This window comes from Pygocentrus nattereri, chromosome 21, assembly GCF_015220715.1.
Source record: "Pygocentrus nattereri isolate fPygNat1 chromosome 21, fPygNat1.pri, whole genome shotgun sequence".
Lineage (NCBI taxonomy): Eukaryota > Metazoa > Chordata > Actinopteri > Characiformes > Serrasalmidae > Pygocentrus > Pygocentrus nattereri.
In genome coordinates this window covers 33,455,338-33,471,441 of record NC_051231.1, presented here as the reverse complement: position 1 = coordinate 33,471,441, position 16,104 = coordinate 33,455,338, and the positions used below count along the sequence as shown (strand labels likewise).

At 38.4% G+C, this 16,104-nt stretch overlaps 1 protein-coding gene across 1 annotated transcript; it reads left to right on the top strand.

Annotated features, from left to right (window-relative positions):
* Positions 1–3,538: 3,538 nt before the first annotated feature.
* LOC108417871 (myosin heavy chain, fast skeletal muscle-like) lies at positions 3,539–15,585 on the top strand. Its single transcript, XM_037532418.1, has 40 exons — positions 3,539–3,563; positions 4,426–4,638; positions 5,025–5,168; positions 5,294–5,450; positions 5,628–5,655; positions 6,013–6,124; positions 6,203–6,295; positions 6,389–6,452; positions 6,846–6,944; positions 7,038–7,141; positions 7,227–7,365; positions 7,447–7,565; positions 7,652–7,801; positions 7,885–8,055; positions 8,154–8,460; positions 8,675–8,748; positions 8,855–8,942; positions 9,027–9,144; positions 9,244–9,367; positions 9,863–9,999; positions 10,120–10,375; positions 10,457–10,699; positions 10,828–11,004; positions 11,092–11,237; positions 11,330–11,420; positions 11,525–11,914; positions 12,127–12,253; positions 12,339–12,457; positions 12,576–12,772; positions 12,876–13,059; positions 13,144–13,309; positions 13,418–13,542; positions 13,625–13,933; positions 14,023–14,226; positions 14,315–14,440; positions 14,521–14,691; positions 14,775–14,879; positions 14,962–15,057; positions 15,187–15,318; positions 15,461–15,585. The coding sequence occupies exons 2-40, from the start codon at positions 4,438–4,440 to the stop codon at positions 15,479–15,481; spliced, it is 5,814 nt and encodes a 1,937-aa protein (XP_037388315.1). The 5' UTR covers positions 3,539–3,563; positions 4,426–4,437; the 3' UTR covers positions 15,482–15,585.
* Positions 15,586–16,104: the final 519 nt, after the last annotated feature.

Genomic DNA, 16,104 nt, shown 5'->3' with positions numbered 1-16,104 from the left:
TACAAAAATGCTATTCCAAAATACTAAAACAATTCAAATAAAAATATTGAATTGTGCACTTCAGGTTCAAAGCCTGGCAACGCCACAGCCTAGACAGCCCAGGTCAGCAGTCTAGGAAGGGAAGAGGAATCTCTTAGCTCTGGCTTTCACATCACATCGAACATTAGTGGGAGTCCTACCCCTCAGGTGGGCATAAAAATGTAGTTAAAAAAAAAAACTAGCATAATTTATAAGAAGGCATCCACATTTGCTAATGTTAGTGTTTTTCTGAGCAAGCCCTACTTAAACTGTAATTTAACTATTTACCTGATATGCAGAATGTTCTGAGAAAACTGTGACTAGTAAATCCAAGCCAAGCTCAAGTTAATTAACCCAAAACAGATTTGCAACTGGCTGCCTTATAATTTGATTACAGTTACAGTTTTACAGTAAGTGCTGACGACATATCAACTCCTGAAGGAAGTTAATAAGGAAGTTGTGTTCCTAAAGGACCACAAATTAGTAATTTTATGCCATGCATTCCTACTTAAATACCCCTTAAATACCAGCCTAAATTGCAACTGTGACTGAGAAGATGGATTCTCAGCTTCAGAAGAAGACTGAAGAATTCTATGGAATTCAACAGTGAGAACTAACAGAACTATTTTGATTTAAATTAAAATGATTAGAGAATACACAAATGACAAAAAATGGGTTGATTTTCATAATTTATTCACTTTTTTTTCATCATTTGAATTTTATAATAATAACAATGACATTAAAAAAAAGCTCATCTCTATATTCGCTTGCAGGGCAACAATTAGTACAAAACAAAAAGACGCAAGTCTAGTACACAGTGGAAAGAATTACAGAGAAAACAAATTCTCCAAGGATCAAAGTTTCAGAAGACAGTAGCAGAGAAAATTGTGAGCAAGAAATGCTTTGAAATATTTTCACAGCTTTGCACTGCTTTGATGGCATCAATTATCTTCATTCTCAGATCCTCAGCGAACTATGTAAAGAAGCCCTTACCTGTTTACTGTAACCACGTCAAGTCAGAAAATATATCTTATTGCCAAGATATATTCAAAATGGGCTTGGTGTAAAATGAAAGATGGTTATACGCAAAGGAGCCTCATTCCCATTGTTAAATATGGTAGAAGATCTATGAGAACCTTGTTAAGGTACAGGATTTCAAGACATACCATGGGATTTTAAATTAAAATCTGCCTGCTAAAACGTGGCCTTATTTGGATCTTCTAATAAGGCACTGATTCAAAACATATGTGGTACTTTTGGTTCAGTAACCAAAGAAAAAGCTTTTGACATGGCCATTAAAATCACTTCAACTAAACACCACTAAAAAAAATCTACACAATCTGTGTAACTTCTGCAGCTTAAACGAATCATCTACGCATGTTATTCAGACCTAGAATGTATTCTGATAAGCAATAAGACAGCACTTATCTCGAGAGGTGCAGCAAGACAAGTCACGGCAGCAAAGAGATGTAAAGATAAAACAAGAAAACACAATTATCTGTCTAAATTTCTACCTGAAATTCTGATACTTAACTTAGATGTTTAAGTTAAACATCATGTTAGCTGTTCATTACAATATCGCATCTCACCGAACAAATATCCAAGGAGAACAGCAGACAGCCGACAAACAGGATAAGTTTAAAGGAACAGTAGCATAGCCACGTTTAAAAAAAATGTGTGGCTCTAAAAATAAAGCAAGTGTTCATGCTCAGAGCTGAAGGATCTCAGCTATGGAGTGCAGTTTAAGACTCTCATGTATCTGACCATTAAGACTGATATTTGAAACACAGAAAGTCATCAGTAGGACACTTCAGTGTGATTAATTGTGTTATCTAAACAACTGTATTTTAATATAACCTATGCACTTAAAACTTGAGAAGACTTGTAGTCGCAGGCAATCTTACTTAAAAAACCTAAAAAGTTTACACACAATATATATTCTAATTGGAAACCACTATATTTATAACGTAAACGCATGACATTAAAGCCAAATATAAACATTTAGAAAAAGTGTCTGAAATACAGTTCAATTCACATTTAAACACTTATCAGATTAGAATGATTAACATAATGCAGCAGCTTCAGATACTGTGGAAAAAGTGGTATGATGCATGCACGATAACATGTAAAGCTTACAACTGCCCATTTACGTACACAGCCTTTCTCTGAATACTTCTAATCTACAATAAAGAGAAAAGGTGTGATATTACAGAAAAACATGCACAGACTTACTTCAGAAACGGGTGTTGTGGAGCATCTGGGAAACTCTTAGGGAGTCTGGCTAAACTCCTTTATCCTGCCTTCAGATATGGACTACAATTCTTGACCTCTGAGAGCATGGCTCTGTTTCTATATCTGCATTAATTACAAATGAGCTTATTAAACTGAGATATAGTGTTTCAGAATTTATGTTTATGATTCCAGTTTTCCCCAAGCAGCAGACTCTGAACTTTTACTGCATACTAATCATTTGCCAAGGACATATTATCTTTCTTCTGGAAATAAGGGTTATAATCTGCTACTAGTAATGCATCTTTGGTTTTATAATACTAATAATAGTAATGAATACGATGCTTTCCAAAAGACAGCACTCTGTTTGGTCAGACCTCTTGTCAAGCTCAGTTAGCTTTGGATGACAGAAATAGGTAAATGTATATTCAAAACACTGAAAATACAGAACCTATTGATATTGATATTCTGTTTCGGTAAACACAGAGGAGGGAGTAAAAAGCAAAAGAAGTAGTGAAAGAAGTGACCCTGCAACAGAACACCAGTGACATCACACAGCTTCTCCAAATTTGATCTAAGATTTCTTCAGTGCCAAATTTGATCTCAGATTTCTTCAGTGCCAAAATCCCTTAAAAAGAAGACTCTTCTTGTAATCTTAGAATCATTTTAATATTACCAAGCTTGCATATTTAAAAATAAAACTCAATGAAAATATGGACCATGCACAGCGGAAAAGTATCATAGAGTATATTAGGATTTGTGTGAAACGGCACAATTTTTTCTACTGTTTTACGAGCTTACATTAATCTATAACATTATTTTAAAAATGATTAGTTTAGTCAAACGAAAACTGATCAAATAAGACAAAGAAAAGAAGAAAATGTTTCACCTCTTTTATCAAATACCTGAATCTGAACTATTCTGTCTAAAAACATATGAAATAAAGTGTTGCGGTGACTGCTACAGAACACCAGTATTTCACAGTATAATATGATACATAAGCACAACATCATCATTGCCACTTAGGGAGGAAATACACAAGCAAGAATCCATGACCAAACATAGCCTGAAAGTTCTGCTGAGTGAACACTAATGATCGTATATAAGAGGCTCCTCCAAGCACTGAGGCCAGCCCAGGAACCCTGCAAAGGTGAGTCTTACTAACTGATTACAATTATTTAATTCTGAGAAAAGTCTTCTTGGATCATTTTAATAATATTATTACAATTCTGTTTTGATTTGTTTCTCAACTGTTCTCTTCTTTCAGAATATACAGCCTTTTCTGTTCACCATTTCCTTCACTTGGGAACAAAAAGGTAAGGTGTGAGTAGTGAGGCATGGGGCATAACCCAGCGCAGTAACAAATATTGTTATGAAATTAAATAAGTTAAAGGAAAATGTTTTTCTTTCGGTCATCTCGTATTGATAGTAACATAATCTCTGATCTCCTTTCAAATCAGTCAGAGTGATATTTATCAGGATTAATTATATTTTTGTTACACTAGGAAAGATTTTTTTTTATCATAGCATTTTATGACAAGTGAGATGTGTGTAAGTCACAGAATTCACAGCTACATTACTTTCATTCCCCTTTAACATAGCACGGTACTGATAAAGTAAACTAAATAAAGTGAGAGCTACCCAGTGCAGCCTATACAAGAAGGGGTGATGGTAACATGTTGCTACAACGAAGCCATCCAAAGAATACAATGTGAGAATTCCATATGTCCCCATATTAATGAATTTCACTGGAAACATTTCATAAAACTGATAACATGTAAATACAATATATGTCAAGTTTCATTGTGCTGATATTTGATGTTATACTTTGTAGTGAAAAATGATAGTGGCTCACTTACCACATTTACGTTGATGCATGAAAACCTTGACATGGAACTGTACTGAAATAATTGTATTTATCCCCTTCTATGTAGGTTTCGCTGAATTGTTCATAAGTGTTGAAATCATGAAATCATAGGTTGCTTGTATAAAAAAGTTGAATCCTTTTTACACAAGCAGCCTATTCTATACAAGTAATCCATGTATTAGGTGTTAGGATATGCCCCACTCTACTCAAACATCTTGTGCATGACATTGCTGGTCTACGAAAGATTTTATTACACTAGCCAGAAGTAGTCTTTTAAAGAAAACTGACAAACATATGAATTGTCTTCACAGTAAAACACCATCATGGGGGATGGAGAGATGGAATGTTTTGGGCCAGCGGCCATCTTCCTCCGCAAGTCAGAAAGGGAGAGGATTGAGGCCCAGAGCAAACCTTTTGATGCTAAAACAGCATACTTTGTGGCTGAGCCCGCTGAGATGTACCTCAAGGGTACACTAAAGAGTAAAGAGGGTGGCAAAGCCACTGTCGTAACTCTGTGTGGCAAAGTAAGTGAAAAGACCAATGACGAGGTTGTAGGGCCTCATTCACTAACCGTGCTCAAGAAGATAGTACTTAAAACCCAAGAGGCCCATAGTTCTCAAAGTTGTATTGCTTGTTAATGGTACTGCTGAGTATATCCAACACATACAAAGAGATTTTTGCTTCATAAGTAATGTTTCATAAATGATGGATCCATCATATTGTTCATCTGTAAATGTAAAATTACTGTTTGTCTGGGAATGTATTGTAATGCAATGAATTTCAGCCTGATCATGACCATGAAGAGACCAGGACATAGGCGTACATGTATATACTTCATACAATGCACTGTGTATCTCTCAGACATTCTATTTAATTACAAATCAAACTAATCTGAATTGTTTTTGTACAGACCCTCACAGTTAAGGAGGATGATATCTATCCAATGAATCCTCCCAAATTTGACAAAATTGAAGACATGGCCATGATGACCCACTTGAACGAGCCCTGTGTGCTGTATAACCTCAAAGAGCGTTACGCAGCATGGATGATCTATGTAAGTTAATTCAAAAGAACAATTATATATATACATACATACACACACACAAACACACACACACACACACACACAAAAAGTGAGTTATATTACAATTCTGGAAATGTTTCTATTCACATCTTCAGACCTACTCAGGGTTGTTCTGCGTCACTGTGAACCCCTACAAGTGGCTCCCAGTATATGATGCAGTTGTTGTGACTGGATACAGAGGCAAAAAGAGAATTGAAGCCCCACCCCACATCTTCTCCATCTCTGATAACGCATATCAGTTCATGCTCACTGGTATGATATTCCTCAAACAAAAAAAGGAAAACAGTACATAAAAATAAAACAACTTAAGAGAAAGGAAGTAAAGTCGCACGGAAAACTGTTAAAACTGTAAAAATGGATCATTGTGAATAATGTGACATGTTATCCTTAATAGTATATAATGCTATCCTATACAATGTTTTCCTTTAGATCGTGAAAACCAGTCCATCCTGATCACGTAAGTGCAACCTGATATCCCTATGAAGGAGCTTTTATATTAGCATTCTTGGTTTCTAAGATATCACCAATGCAAATGATTGGGGGCCAATCTGAGCTAAAATCTGAGCTAAAATCTGCCAAATACTACAGCTCACTCTTAAAGAAGCACTCTTCTCTTTCATATTCAGTGCATATGCAGATTTAGTACATTTAACATTTTGAGGTGCTTCTGATGTGACGATTGACCCACATGATAAAATGATAACAGAAACTCTCAAAGACATCAGTAAATTAAGTAATTTCTAAAATTCTGAAAATACTCTGAAAACAAAGCGCATTATTATTAAAACTTAATATTGTTCACTTCTATTCTCAGTGGAGAATCTGGTGCAGGAAAGACTGTGAACACCAAACGTGTCATCCAGTACTTTGCCATAATTGCAATGACTGGACAGAAGAAGGCAGAGCCTGTTGCTGGCAAAATGCAGGTAAATAAATCACTATTGTAGGATTTTCAGAACACTTGTGAGTGAACTCCGTACTAAAATGTATGTTATCACATCTAGGGTTCGCTGGAGGACCAAATCATTGCAGCCAACCCCCTCCTGGAAGCTTATGGTAATGCCAAGACTATCAGGAATGACAACTCTTCTCGTTTTGTAAGTACATACAAACAAGTTCAAACTCTGCATACAGCATAATGAAAAATACAAAAAATACAGAACCAATTAAAACATTCTATGAATTTCCAGGGCAAATTCATCAGAATTCATTTTGGACAAACTGGCAAGCTGGCATCAGCTGATATTGAAACCTGTAAGTTTCTGTCCTTAGAGAATTTCATTCATTTATTTTATTATTCTGTAAATCCTACTGTCCTCCCTCAATGATGTCATGTGTTAATACAATAAACATGAGATATGTGTATAACAGAATAAGAATCTGTACTGGAAAACGACGGAACATGTTACCTACAAAACTGTGGGGGGCTATTATAACTTTAAAAAAAGGGGTACCTGCTATGTGCCCAATGCAGCAAGCAAAGAATCCACAGCCTGTCTGCAATTGTTTGTTGTTCATTAACTCGGCAACACTGCACCACTTTACTCTCTTCAGTTCAAGAACATTAGATTAAAAAGCTAACTGAAACAATGAAGGCACAGATCATGTTAGTAAATGCAACTATTACTAATATCAACATTTTGACAGATCTACTGGAAAAGTCAAGAGTCACTTTCCAGCTGTCTGCTGAGAGGAGCTACCACATCTTCTACCAGCTCATGACTGGACACAAGCCAGAGCTGCTTGGTACAGAACCTAAAAGTCTTATTGCTACCATTTCTTCTTAGTTTAGTTGTAGAACTGATCTGGTCTAAAGACTTTATTTTGTCTTTCACACAGAGGCACTGCTCATCACCACCAACCCCTATGACTACCATATGATCAGCCAGGGTGAAATCACAGTTAAGAGCATCAACGATGTGGAAGAATTCATTGCCACAGATGTAAGTACAACTTCACTGAACTTCAGATGTTTTTTTTTAAAATGTGCCTCATTCTGGTCCATCAAATCTGTTTCACCAAACACAGACTGCTATTGACATTCTGGGCTTCACTGCTGATGAGAAAATTAACATCTACAAACTGACTGGTGCTGTGGTGCATCACGGCAACATGAAGTTCAAGCAGAAGCAGAGAGAGGAGCAGGCTGAGCCTGACGGCACTGAGGGTAAATCACAAGATAAATTTGGCTTAATTAGAAGCATTTGCATCAATTCCTAACAAGAAACATTTTAACATTTATCTTCAGTGGCTGATAAAATCGCCTACCTTCTGGGCTTGAACTCAGCTGACATGCTGAAAGCTTTGTGCTACCCCAGAGTCAAGGTCGGAAACGAGTTTGTGACCAAAGGCCAAACTGTACCTCAGGTAATGTGCTATTATTTGACCAAAACAAGAACAAAGATTTTTTCAAATACCTATGAAGTAACAAAGAATACTTTTGAACTCTACAGGTCAACAATTCAACAATGGCTCTATGCAAGTCTATCTATGAGAAAATGTTCTTGTGGATGGTCGTTCGTATCAATGAGATGTTAGATACAAAACAGCAGAGGCAGTTCTTCATTGGTGTGCTGGACATCGCTGGATTTGAGATCTTTGATGTAAGTATTCCCTGATTTTAATTTTCAAATTTATTACATTGTGATTTGTACAACTTTTACAACTGATCACAATGTCATGGCAGTTCAACAGCTTGGAGCAGCTGTGCATCAACTTCACAAATGAGAAGCTGCAACAGTTTTTCAACCACCACATGTTTGTGCTGGAACAAGAGGAGTACAAGAAAGAAGGAATTGAATGGGAGTTCATTGACTTTGGTATGGACCTGGCTGCCTGCATTGAGCTTATTGAGAAGGTAATCTGCTTAGAACCAACAGCCACTTTCAAAGAACAAACACTATCTTTACAAAGGTGCTCTCATGTAACTCCCCTGTCTAAATCTGTCATAATTAGCCAATGGGCATCTTCTCCATCCTTGAAGAGGAGTGCATGTTTCCCAAGGCAACAGACACATCCTTCAAGAACAAGCTGCATGACCAGCATCTTGGCAAGAGCAGCGCCTTCCAGAAGCCAAAGCCTGCCAAGGGCAAAGCAGAAGCCCATTTCTCTCTTGTACACTATGCTGGCACTGTAGATTACAACATTACTGGCTGGCTGGACAAGAACAAAGACCCCCTGAATGACTCTGTTGTTCAGCTGTACCAGAAGTCAGCAAACAAACTTCTGTCCCACCTGTATGTAGGTCATTCTGGTACTGATGGTAAGGAGACAAAAAAAAACTTATACATGCTTAAAAAAAAAGTATAATTATACATTATTTTTGATAACTAATAGAAATCAGCAAAAATGTATTAGTTTATTACTTTATTAGTTCCTACATAGCAAAATATATATTATATTGTGTATACTATTCAGCTTAAATCTGCAGCAGTAACTACACTATCATGAAGATTAATTACATTTTTTTTTAATAGATGCTGGTGGAAAAGGTAAAAAGGGTGGGAAAAAGAAGGGCGGTTCCTTCCAGACTGTGTCTGCTCTGTTCAGGGTAAAAAACTTTTATACTGAAATAAGATATGAATATTAGAAGAGGGTGCATGTGCCAGTCTGCATGACCTTAGTTAACAGACACTGTCATGACACAAAATCCACAGGAGAACTTGGCCAAGCTGATGACCAACTTGAGGAGCACTCACCCTCACTTTGTCCGCTGCTTGATTCCTAATGAGTCCAAGACTCCAGGTAGGTGCTCTTCATAACGTGTATATTGTGAAAATATATTCAAAATTCAAAATATGCATGGCATCATTACTCCTATACCTTTAGGTCTGATGGAGAATTTCCTAGTTATCCACCAGCTGAGGTGTAATGGTGTGCTGGAGGGTATCAGAATCTGCAGAAAGGGATTCCCCAGCAGAATCCTCTACGGTGACTTCAAGCAAAGGTCACTTTCATAGTCGTCACATTTAAAAATATAAAACAGTTACAAAATAGTTACAGTTACTAATGTGCCACATTTACTGAATCACAATTGTGAAAACAGATACAAAGTCTTGAATGCCAGTGTCATCCCAGAGGGACAGTTCATTGACAATAAAAAAGCCTCAGAGAAACTGCTGGGCTCCATTGATGTGGACCACACCCAGTACAAGTTTGGGCACACCAAGGTTAGTGTTACTATTAATGGTAGCTCAAATTATTTTCATAACATGGGAATATAGCATATTGGAAGTCTAAAATTTTTTCATGTATATTAATGACCGACTACTTAACTGAAATATAAAATCTGTGTCAATGTCTGCAATGGTGAAACATGGTACCTGTCTGTTACTTTCTAAACTGCTTATGTTTCCGGGTCGACGGTGGGGGGGCATGAAGCCAATCTGAGTGGTCATTGGGCAGAAGGCAAGATACACCTTAGATAGGTCACTAGTCCATGGAAAAATACACAGAGAATATAAATATCTGTGGTGAATTAGATGACATTTTTAAGTTTCTTGGTGGAGCAGGACAAGCATGAATGAACGCGGTCCCATACTAATACAGAATGCTTTATAACAGCAAATGTGAGCTAAATTCTACGAGTGTGTAAAATATATTAAACATACTTTGTAGGTACACAGTAAAAGCTGGGTCAGTAACTTTATAAAATGTCTGTTTAGGTCTTCTTCAAAGCTGGTCTACTTGGTACCCTTGAGGAGATGCGAGATGAAAAGCTAGCAACTCTGGTGACAATGACTCAAGCATTGTGTCGTGGCTTCCTTATGAGGAGAGAGTTTGTCAAGATGATGGAGAGGAGGTATTTTTAGATTAATAAAGCAGACAGACATCACATGAATATTTAAACACACAAGAATAATCAAGATATAATCTTAAAATTGAAAATGCAGCATGAAGAACTGAACCATCTTCATTCTAGGGAGTCCATCTATAGCATTCAATACAACATCCGTTCATTCATGAATGTAAAACACTGGCCATGGATGAAGCTGTACTTCAAGATCAAGCCTCTTCTGAAGAGCGCAGAAACAGAAAAAGAAATGGCTAACATGAAAGAGAGCTATGAGAAAATGAAGGAAGATCTGGCAAAAGCACTGGCCAAGAAGAAAGAGCTTGAAGAGAAGATGGTGTCACTTCTTCAGGAGAAAAATGACCTGCAACTGGCAGTAACAGCTGTAAGTATTTACAATGAAGTTTGCACATTTCAAGACATGGGATAATCTTAAAAATGCTTAAAAAATGCTAATAACTCATAGGAAACTGAGGGTCTGGCTGATGCTGAGGAAAGGTGTGAGGGCCTCATTAAGAGCAAGATCCAGCTTGAGGCCAAACTCAAAGAGACAAATGAGAGACTGGAGGATGAGGAGGAAATCAATGCTGAGCTGACCGCCAAGAAGAGGAAACTGGAGGATGAGTGCTCTGAGCTGAAGAAGGACATTGATGATCTGGAACTCACCTTGGCTAAAGTGGAGAAGGAGAAACATGCCACTGAGAACAAGGTTAATAGTTTATACATATAAGTGCAGTTAAAGACTGTGGAAGATTAGACGTGCAAGGTTTATATCATGTGAGAAAGCAATATTCATAAATTAATGATAATATACCGTTTCAAAATGTTTTCACACAGGTGAAAAACTTGACTGAGGAGATGGCTTCTCAGGATGAGAGCATTGCCAAGCTTACCAAGGAGAAGAAAGCCCTCCAAGAGGCACACCAGCAAACTCTTGATGATCTCCAGGCAGAGGAAGACAAAGTCAACACTCTGACCAAATCTAAGACAAAGCTTGAACAACAAGTGGATGATGTAAGATCAAACAACAATATATACAACAAATATACTCGACAGTCCTTCTGTGCCTTCCTAAGAATCTCTGCTTTCCATGAATTATAGCTTGAAGGTTCATTGGAGCAAGAGAAAAAACTCCGCATGGACCTTGAAAGAGCCAAGAGGAAGCTTGAGGGTGACTTGAAACTGGCACAGGAGTCCATAATGGACCTGGAGAATGAAAAGCAGCAATCTGAAGAGAAGATCAAAAAGTATATAAACCACCATACAGTGTAGATAACAAATAATTCATTTGTTCAAATGAGATGAAATAAGGATGTATTCTATGCCATTTTCATGACAGGAAAGACTTTGAAATCAGCCAACTTCTGAGCAGAATTGAAGATGAACAATCCTTGGGTGCTCAGCTTCAGAAGAAGATTAAGGAGCTCCAGGTAATTCATCTCTGCAGAAACATAACATTCAATTAAGCTACATTTAATGTAATCTATTTATACATCTAACACATATATCTAATGACTGAAAATCTTTCTTTCAGGCTCGTATTGAAGAGCTAGAAGAGGAAATTGAGGCTGAGCGTGCAGCTCGTGCTAAAGTTGAGAAGCAGAGAGCCGATCTCTCCAGGGAACTTGAAGAGATCAGTGAAAGGCTTGAAGAGGCTGGTGGAGCCACAGCTGCTCAGATAGAGATGAACAAGAAGCGTGAAGCAGAGTTCCAGAAACTGCGGCGTGATCTGGAAGAATCCACTCTGCAGCATGAAGCCACAGCTGCTGCCCTCCGCAAGAAACAAGCTGACAGTGTTGCTGAGCTTGGAGAGCAGATCGACAACCTTCAAAGGGTCAAACAGAAGCTGGAGAAGGAGAAGAGTGAATACAAGATGGAGATAGATGACCTGTCCAGTAACATGGAGGCTGTGGCAAAAGCAAAGGTGTGCTAACATTGAGAGGAAAAATACAGTTTGCATAGAAAACAATGTAGGATGTTTAGTTACTTCATGTTCTGTTTTATGCACATTAAAGCTCAGCTAAGGTGGATGAAATGTGCTTGAAAGATTATATACTGCATTCCATACAGGATATAATTAAAATTTGTCAGCATCCTTCTTCATTTCAATTATTTTCACTGAGTATATATTTCTAGGCAAATCTAGAGAAGATGTGTCGGACTCTTGAGGATCAGCTCAGCGAATTCAAAGCTAAAAATGATGAACATGTTCGTCAACTGAATGACTTGAGTGCACAAAGAGCAAGACTACAGACTGAGAATGGTAACTAAGGCAAAACAAGTAAGCAATTAAAATTATTGAAAATTTGCTTCACTTTTGTAATCTAATTTCCTTAAACTTTTCCAAGGTGAATTTACCCGTCAGCTGGAGGAGAAGGAAGCACTTGTTTCTCAGCTGACCAGAGGAAAACAAGCTTACACACAGCAGATTGAAGAACTCAAAAGACAAATTGAGGAGGAAGTCAAGGTACTATTAAAATGCAGTATTTGACATAATTTTAATTGTTTCACATTTGTATTATAGTTCAGCAACACCAAGTTAAAACAACAAGCACCGTTTCAAAAAAGTGTGTGTTTCATTTTAGGCAAAGAACGCTCTGGCTCATGCTGTCCAATCAGCTCGTCATGACTGTGACTTGCTCAGAGAGCAGTTTGAGGAAGAGCAGGAGGCCAAGGCTGAGCTGCAGCGTGGAATGTCCAAGGCCAACAGTGAAGTGGCTCAGTGGAGAAGCAAATATGAGACAGATGCCATCCAGCGTACTGAGGAGCTTGAAGAGGCCAAGTTAGTAAATGCTGAATTGTAACAAGTAAACAGTTCCTCATTTTCAACACAAAGACGCAGTTGCTAGATAAACATGTCACATTACAAAATTTGACCTTCTCAGGAAAAAGCTTGCCCAGCGTCTACAAGATGCTGAGGAATCGATTGAAGCTGTAAATTCCAAGTGTGCCTCTCTGGAGAAGACCAAACAGAGACTTCACGGTGAAGTGGAGGACCTCATGATTGATGTTGAGAGAGCCAATGCTCTGGCTGCCAATCTTGACAAGAAGCAAAGGAACTTTGACAAGGTAAAGGGCTTGTTGGCTAAAACTGAACAATGAAAATGCACCAAAATCTGTCTGTCTGAATACAAATGTAATTTTACCTTCTAGGTTTTGGCAGAATGGAAGCAGAAGTATGAAGAAGGTCAGGCTGAGCTAGAGGGAGCTCAGAAAGAGGCTCGCTCTCTCAGCACTGAACTCTTTAAGATGAAGAACTCATATGAGGAAGCTCTTGACCAGCTGGAGACCCTGAAGAGAGAGAACAAGAATCTGCAGCGTATGTGACTTAGAAATTAACAGGCACATACAAATGTTAATAGAAATATTTTTAAACAATAAATTAAGACAAACAAAAAGCAATTACTACTCTCATTTCTCATTTCAGAGGAGATTTCTGACCTGACTGAACAGATTGGTGAGACTGGAAAGACCATCCATGAACTGGAGAAGGCAAAGAAAACAGTGGAGACTGAGAAATCAGAAATCCAGACAGCTCTTGAAGAAGCCGAGGTAACACGATACGTGACGTAAGTAAATGTACAGGTATAACTGGTTTGCAAGAAACGGTTTAATATTTAATGTTATTTTTCAGGGCACACTTGAACATGAAGAATCCAAGATTCTTCGTATCCAGCTTGAGCTCACCCAAGTAAAGAGTGAGATTGACAGGAAGCTTGCTGAGAAGGATGAGGAGATGGAGCAGATCAAGAGGAACAGTCAGAGGGTGATCGAGTCCATGCAGAGCACTCTGGACTCTGAGATCAGGAGCAGAAATGATGCTCTGAGAGTCAAGAAGAAAATGGAAGGAGATCTCAATGAGATGGAGATTCAGCTGAGCCATGCAAACCGTCAGGCTGCTGAGGCACAGAAGCAGCTCAGAAATGTTCAAGGACAGCTCAAGGTATTTTCTCACTTCAATTTATACTTCCTTTCTAACATCCTAATCCTAGTCACCTAGACACTGAATAACAGTAATTAATTTTGCAAAAGGATGCCCAACTGCACCTTGATGAGGCTATAAGAGGACAGGAAGAAATGAAGGAGCAGTTTGCCATGGTGGAGCGCAGGAATAACCTGATGCTGGCAGAGATTGAGGAGCTGAGAGCTGCACTGGAGCAGACAGAGAGAGGCCGCAAAGTGGCTGAACAAGAGCTGGTTGATGTCAGTGAGCGTGTGGCATTACTGCACTCTCAGGTATGTTCTACCAGCTCATAAGTTTGCTGTTCCTTTCAGCTTCCTTGCCAAATCACCTTAAGGGCTTGACTGTTGTTCATTTTAACAGAATACCAGTCTAATCAACACCAAGAAGAAGCTTGAGGCTGATCTGGTGCAGATTCAAGGTGAGGTGGATGATACAGTTCAGGAGGCGAGAAATGCTGAAGAGAAGGCCAAGAAGGCTATCACTGATGTGAGTGTTTAACTGCACAGATTTTGCATGTGTCTTCTATAACGGAAAAAAGGAAATTTATTTCATGGCTTTTATTATAGGCTGCCATGATGGCAGAGGAGCTGAAGAAAGAACAAGACACCAGTGCTCACCTGGAGAGGATGAAGAAGAACCTTGAGGTTACAGTCAAAGATCTACAGCATCGCCTGGATGAGGCTGAGAGCCTTGCCATGAAGGGTGGAAAGAAACAGCTTCAGAAACTGGAGTCTAGGGTGTGCCGCACTCTTTATCCAGTGGAAATAGAAAAGAATATATTATTTTGTTTAAATTTGACACATAAAACATTGTATTCTAGGTGCGTGAGCTGGAGGCTGAGGTTGAAGGTGAGCAGAGACGCGGCGCTGATGCTGTTAAAGGAGTTCGCAAATATGAGAGGAGAGTGAAAGAACTCACCTACCAGGTAAAGAACTAACTGAGTAACATACACACTATAAAAACAATATCTACTAGACCAAGCAAACCCTACAACAGAACCTTTGCAGACTGAAGAAGACAAGAAGAATGTAAACAGACTGCAGGATCTGGTGGACAAGCTGCAGCTCAAAGTGAAGTCCTACAAGAGACAGGCTGAGGAAGCTGTAAGTGTGCCATTACGTGTCTTGCATTGTACATGCAGTGCAATATAATGAGTGACAAGACCATGCAGATGAACATGTTTCACTCATAAAAACAACATTAAACCATCTGACTTGACTTCATTCTCACAGGAGGAGCAGGCAAACACTCACCTGTCCAGGTTCAGGAAGGTGCAGCATGAGCTGGAGGAAGCTCAGGAGCGTGCTGACATTGCTGAGTCTCAGGTCAACAAGCTGAGAGCCAGGAGCCGAGATGCTGGAAAGGTAAAGTCTACTTATTCAAACAAACACGGAAAGTCTTAGAAACACATGAGCTTCTGTTGGCATAAATCACAGTTCTTTTAAATGATCACTTTTAATAATCAGCAATACACTCTGTTACTAATAATATGTCTATGTGTTTTAGGGCAAGGAAGTGGCAGAATAAAGGGTGAAGACCACAAGGGACACTAACAAGCAATAATAAAATATGTATTTCTTGTTTAATGTCCATGCAAACTTTAGTTCAATAAAACTGAAAGAAACAATCAAGTGTTTGTCTTTTTTTATTTTGTCAAACAGGGACTCTAGTAGTAACGTTCCTGGGCTACACTTGTTCTAGTACTATCCCTCTTTCAACTGTTCACAGAAATACTTGACCCACAATGCAAACTTATCTTCAGTACCAAAAAGAAAACAGCAAAGATTGTAAGCTGGTAAAAGTATAGTCAGTATAGTGTCATTTCACATTTCTTAAACACCTTGAGCACTTGCAATGGAGCATTAAAAAGAATTAAAATGAAAACTACTGTCAGGCTTCAGTTCATGTATTGTTATCTGTAAAACAAACCGTAACTGAAACAGCCTCTGAAATTTGTGGAAAGATGACATCAGAGAAATGGAGACTATGGAGTTACTGCGTACAAATACTGACTTTTACTCTATTAATAACAAGTAATAACTAGAAATGTGCCTTTCCCCAAGGAAACGCAGGATAGTTGAGCAGCGGATATGGAAATCGATACAAGGAAGAGTGCAGGTCAGCAAAGTGGATTTTATCTTGTGGACATG

Excerpts from the sequence above, each read along its gene's own strand:
- LOC108417871 (XM_037532418.1), top strand. The coding sequence starts at position 4,438 with ATGGGGGATGGAGAGATGGAATGTTTTGGGCCAGCGGCCATCTTCCTC. Across the intron at positions 7,802-7,884 it reads CTGGATTTGAGATCTTTGAT|TTCAACAGCTTGGAGCAGCT; the intron begins GTAAGTATTCCC and ends ATGTCATGGCAG. Across the intron at positions 14,441-14,520 it reads CCAAGAAGGCTATCACTGAT|GCTGCCATGATGGCAGAGGA; the intron begins GTGAGTGTTTAA and ends CTTTTATTATAG.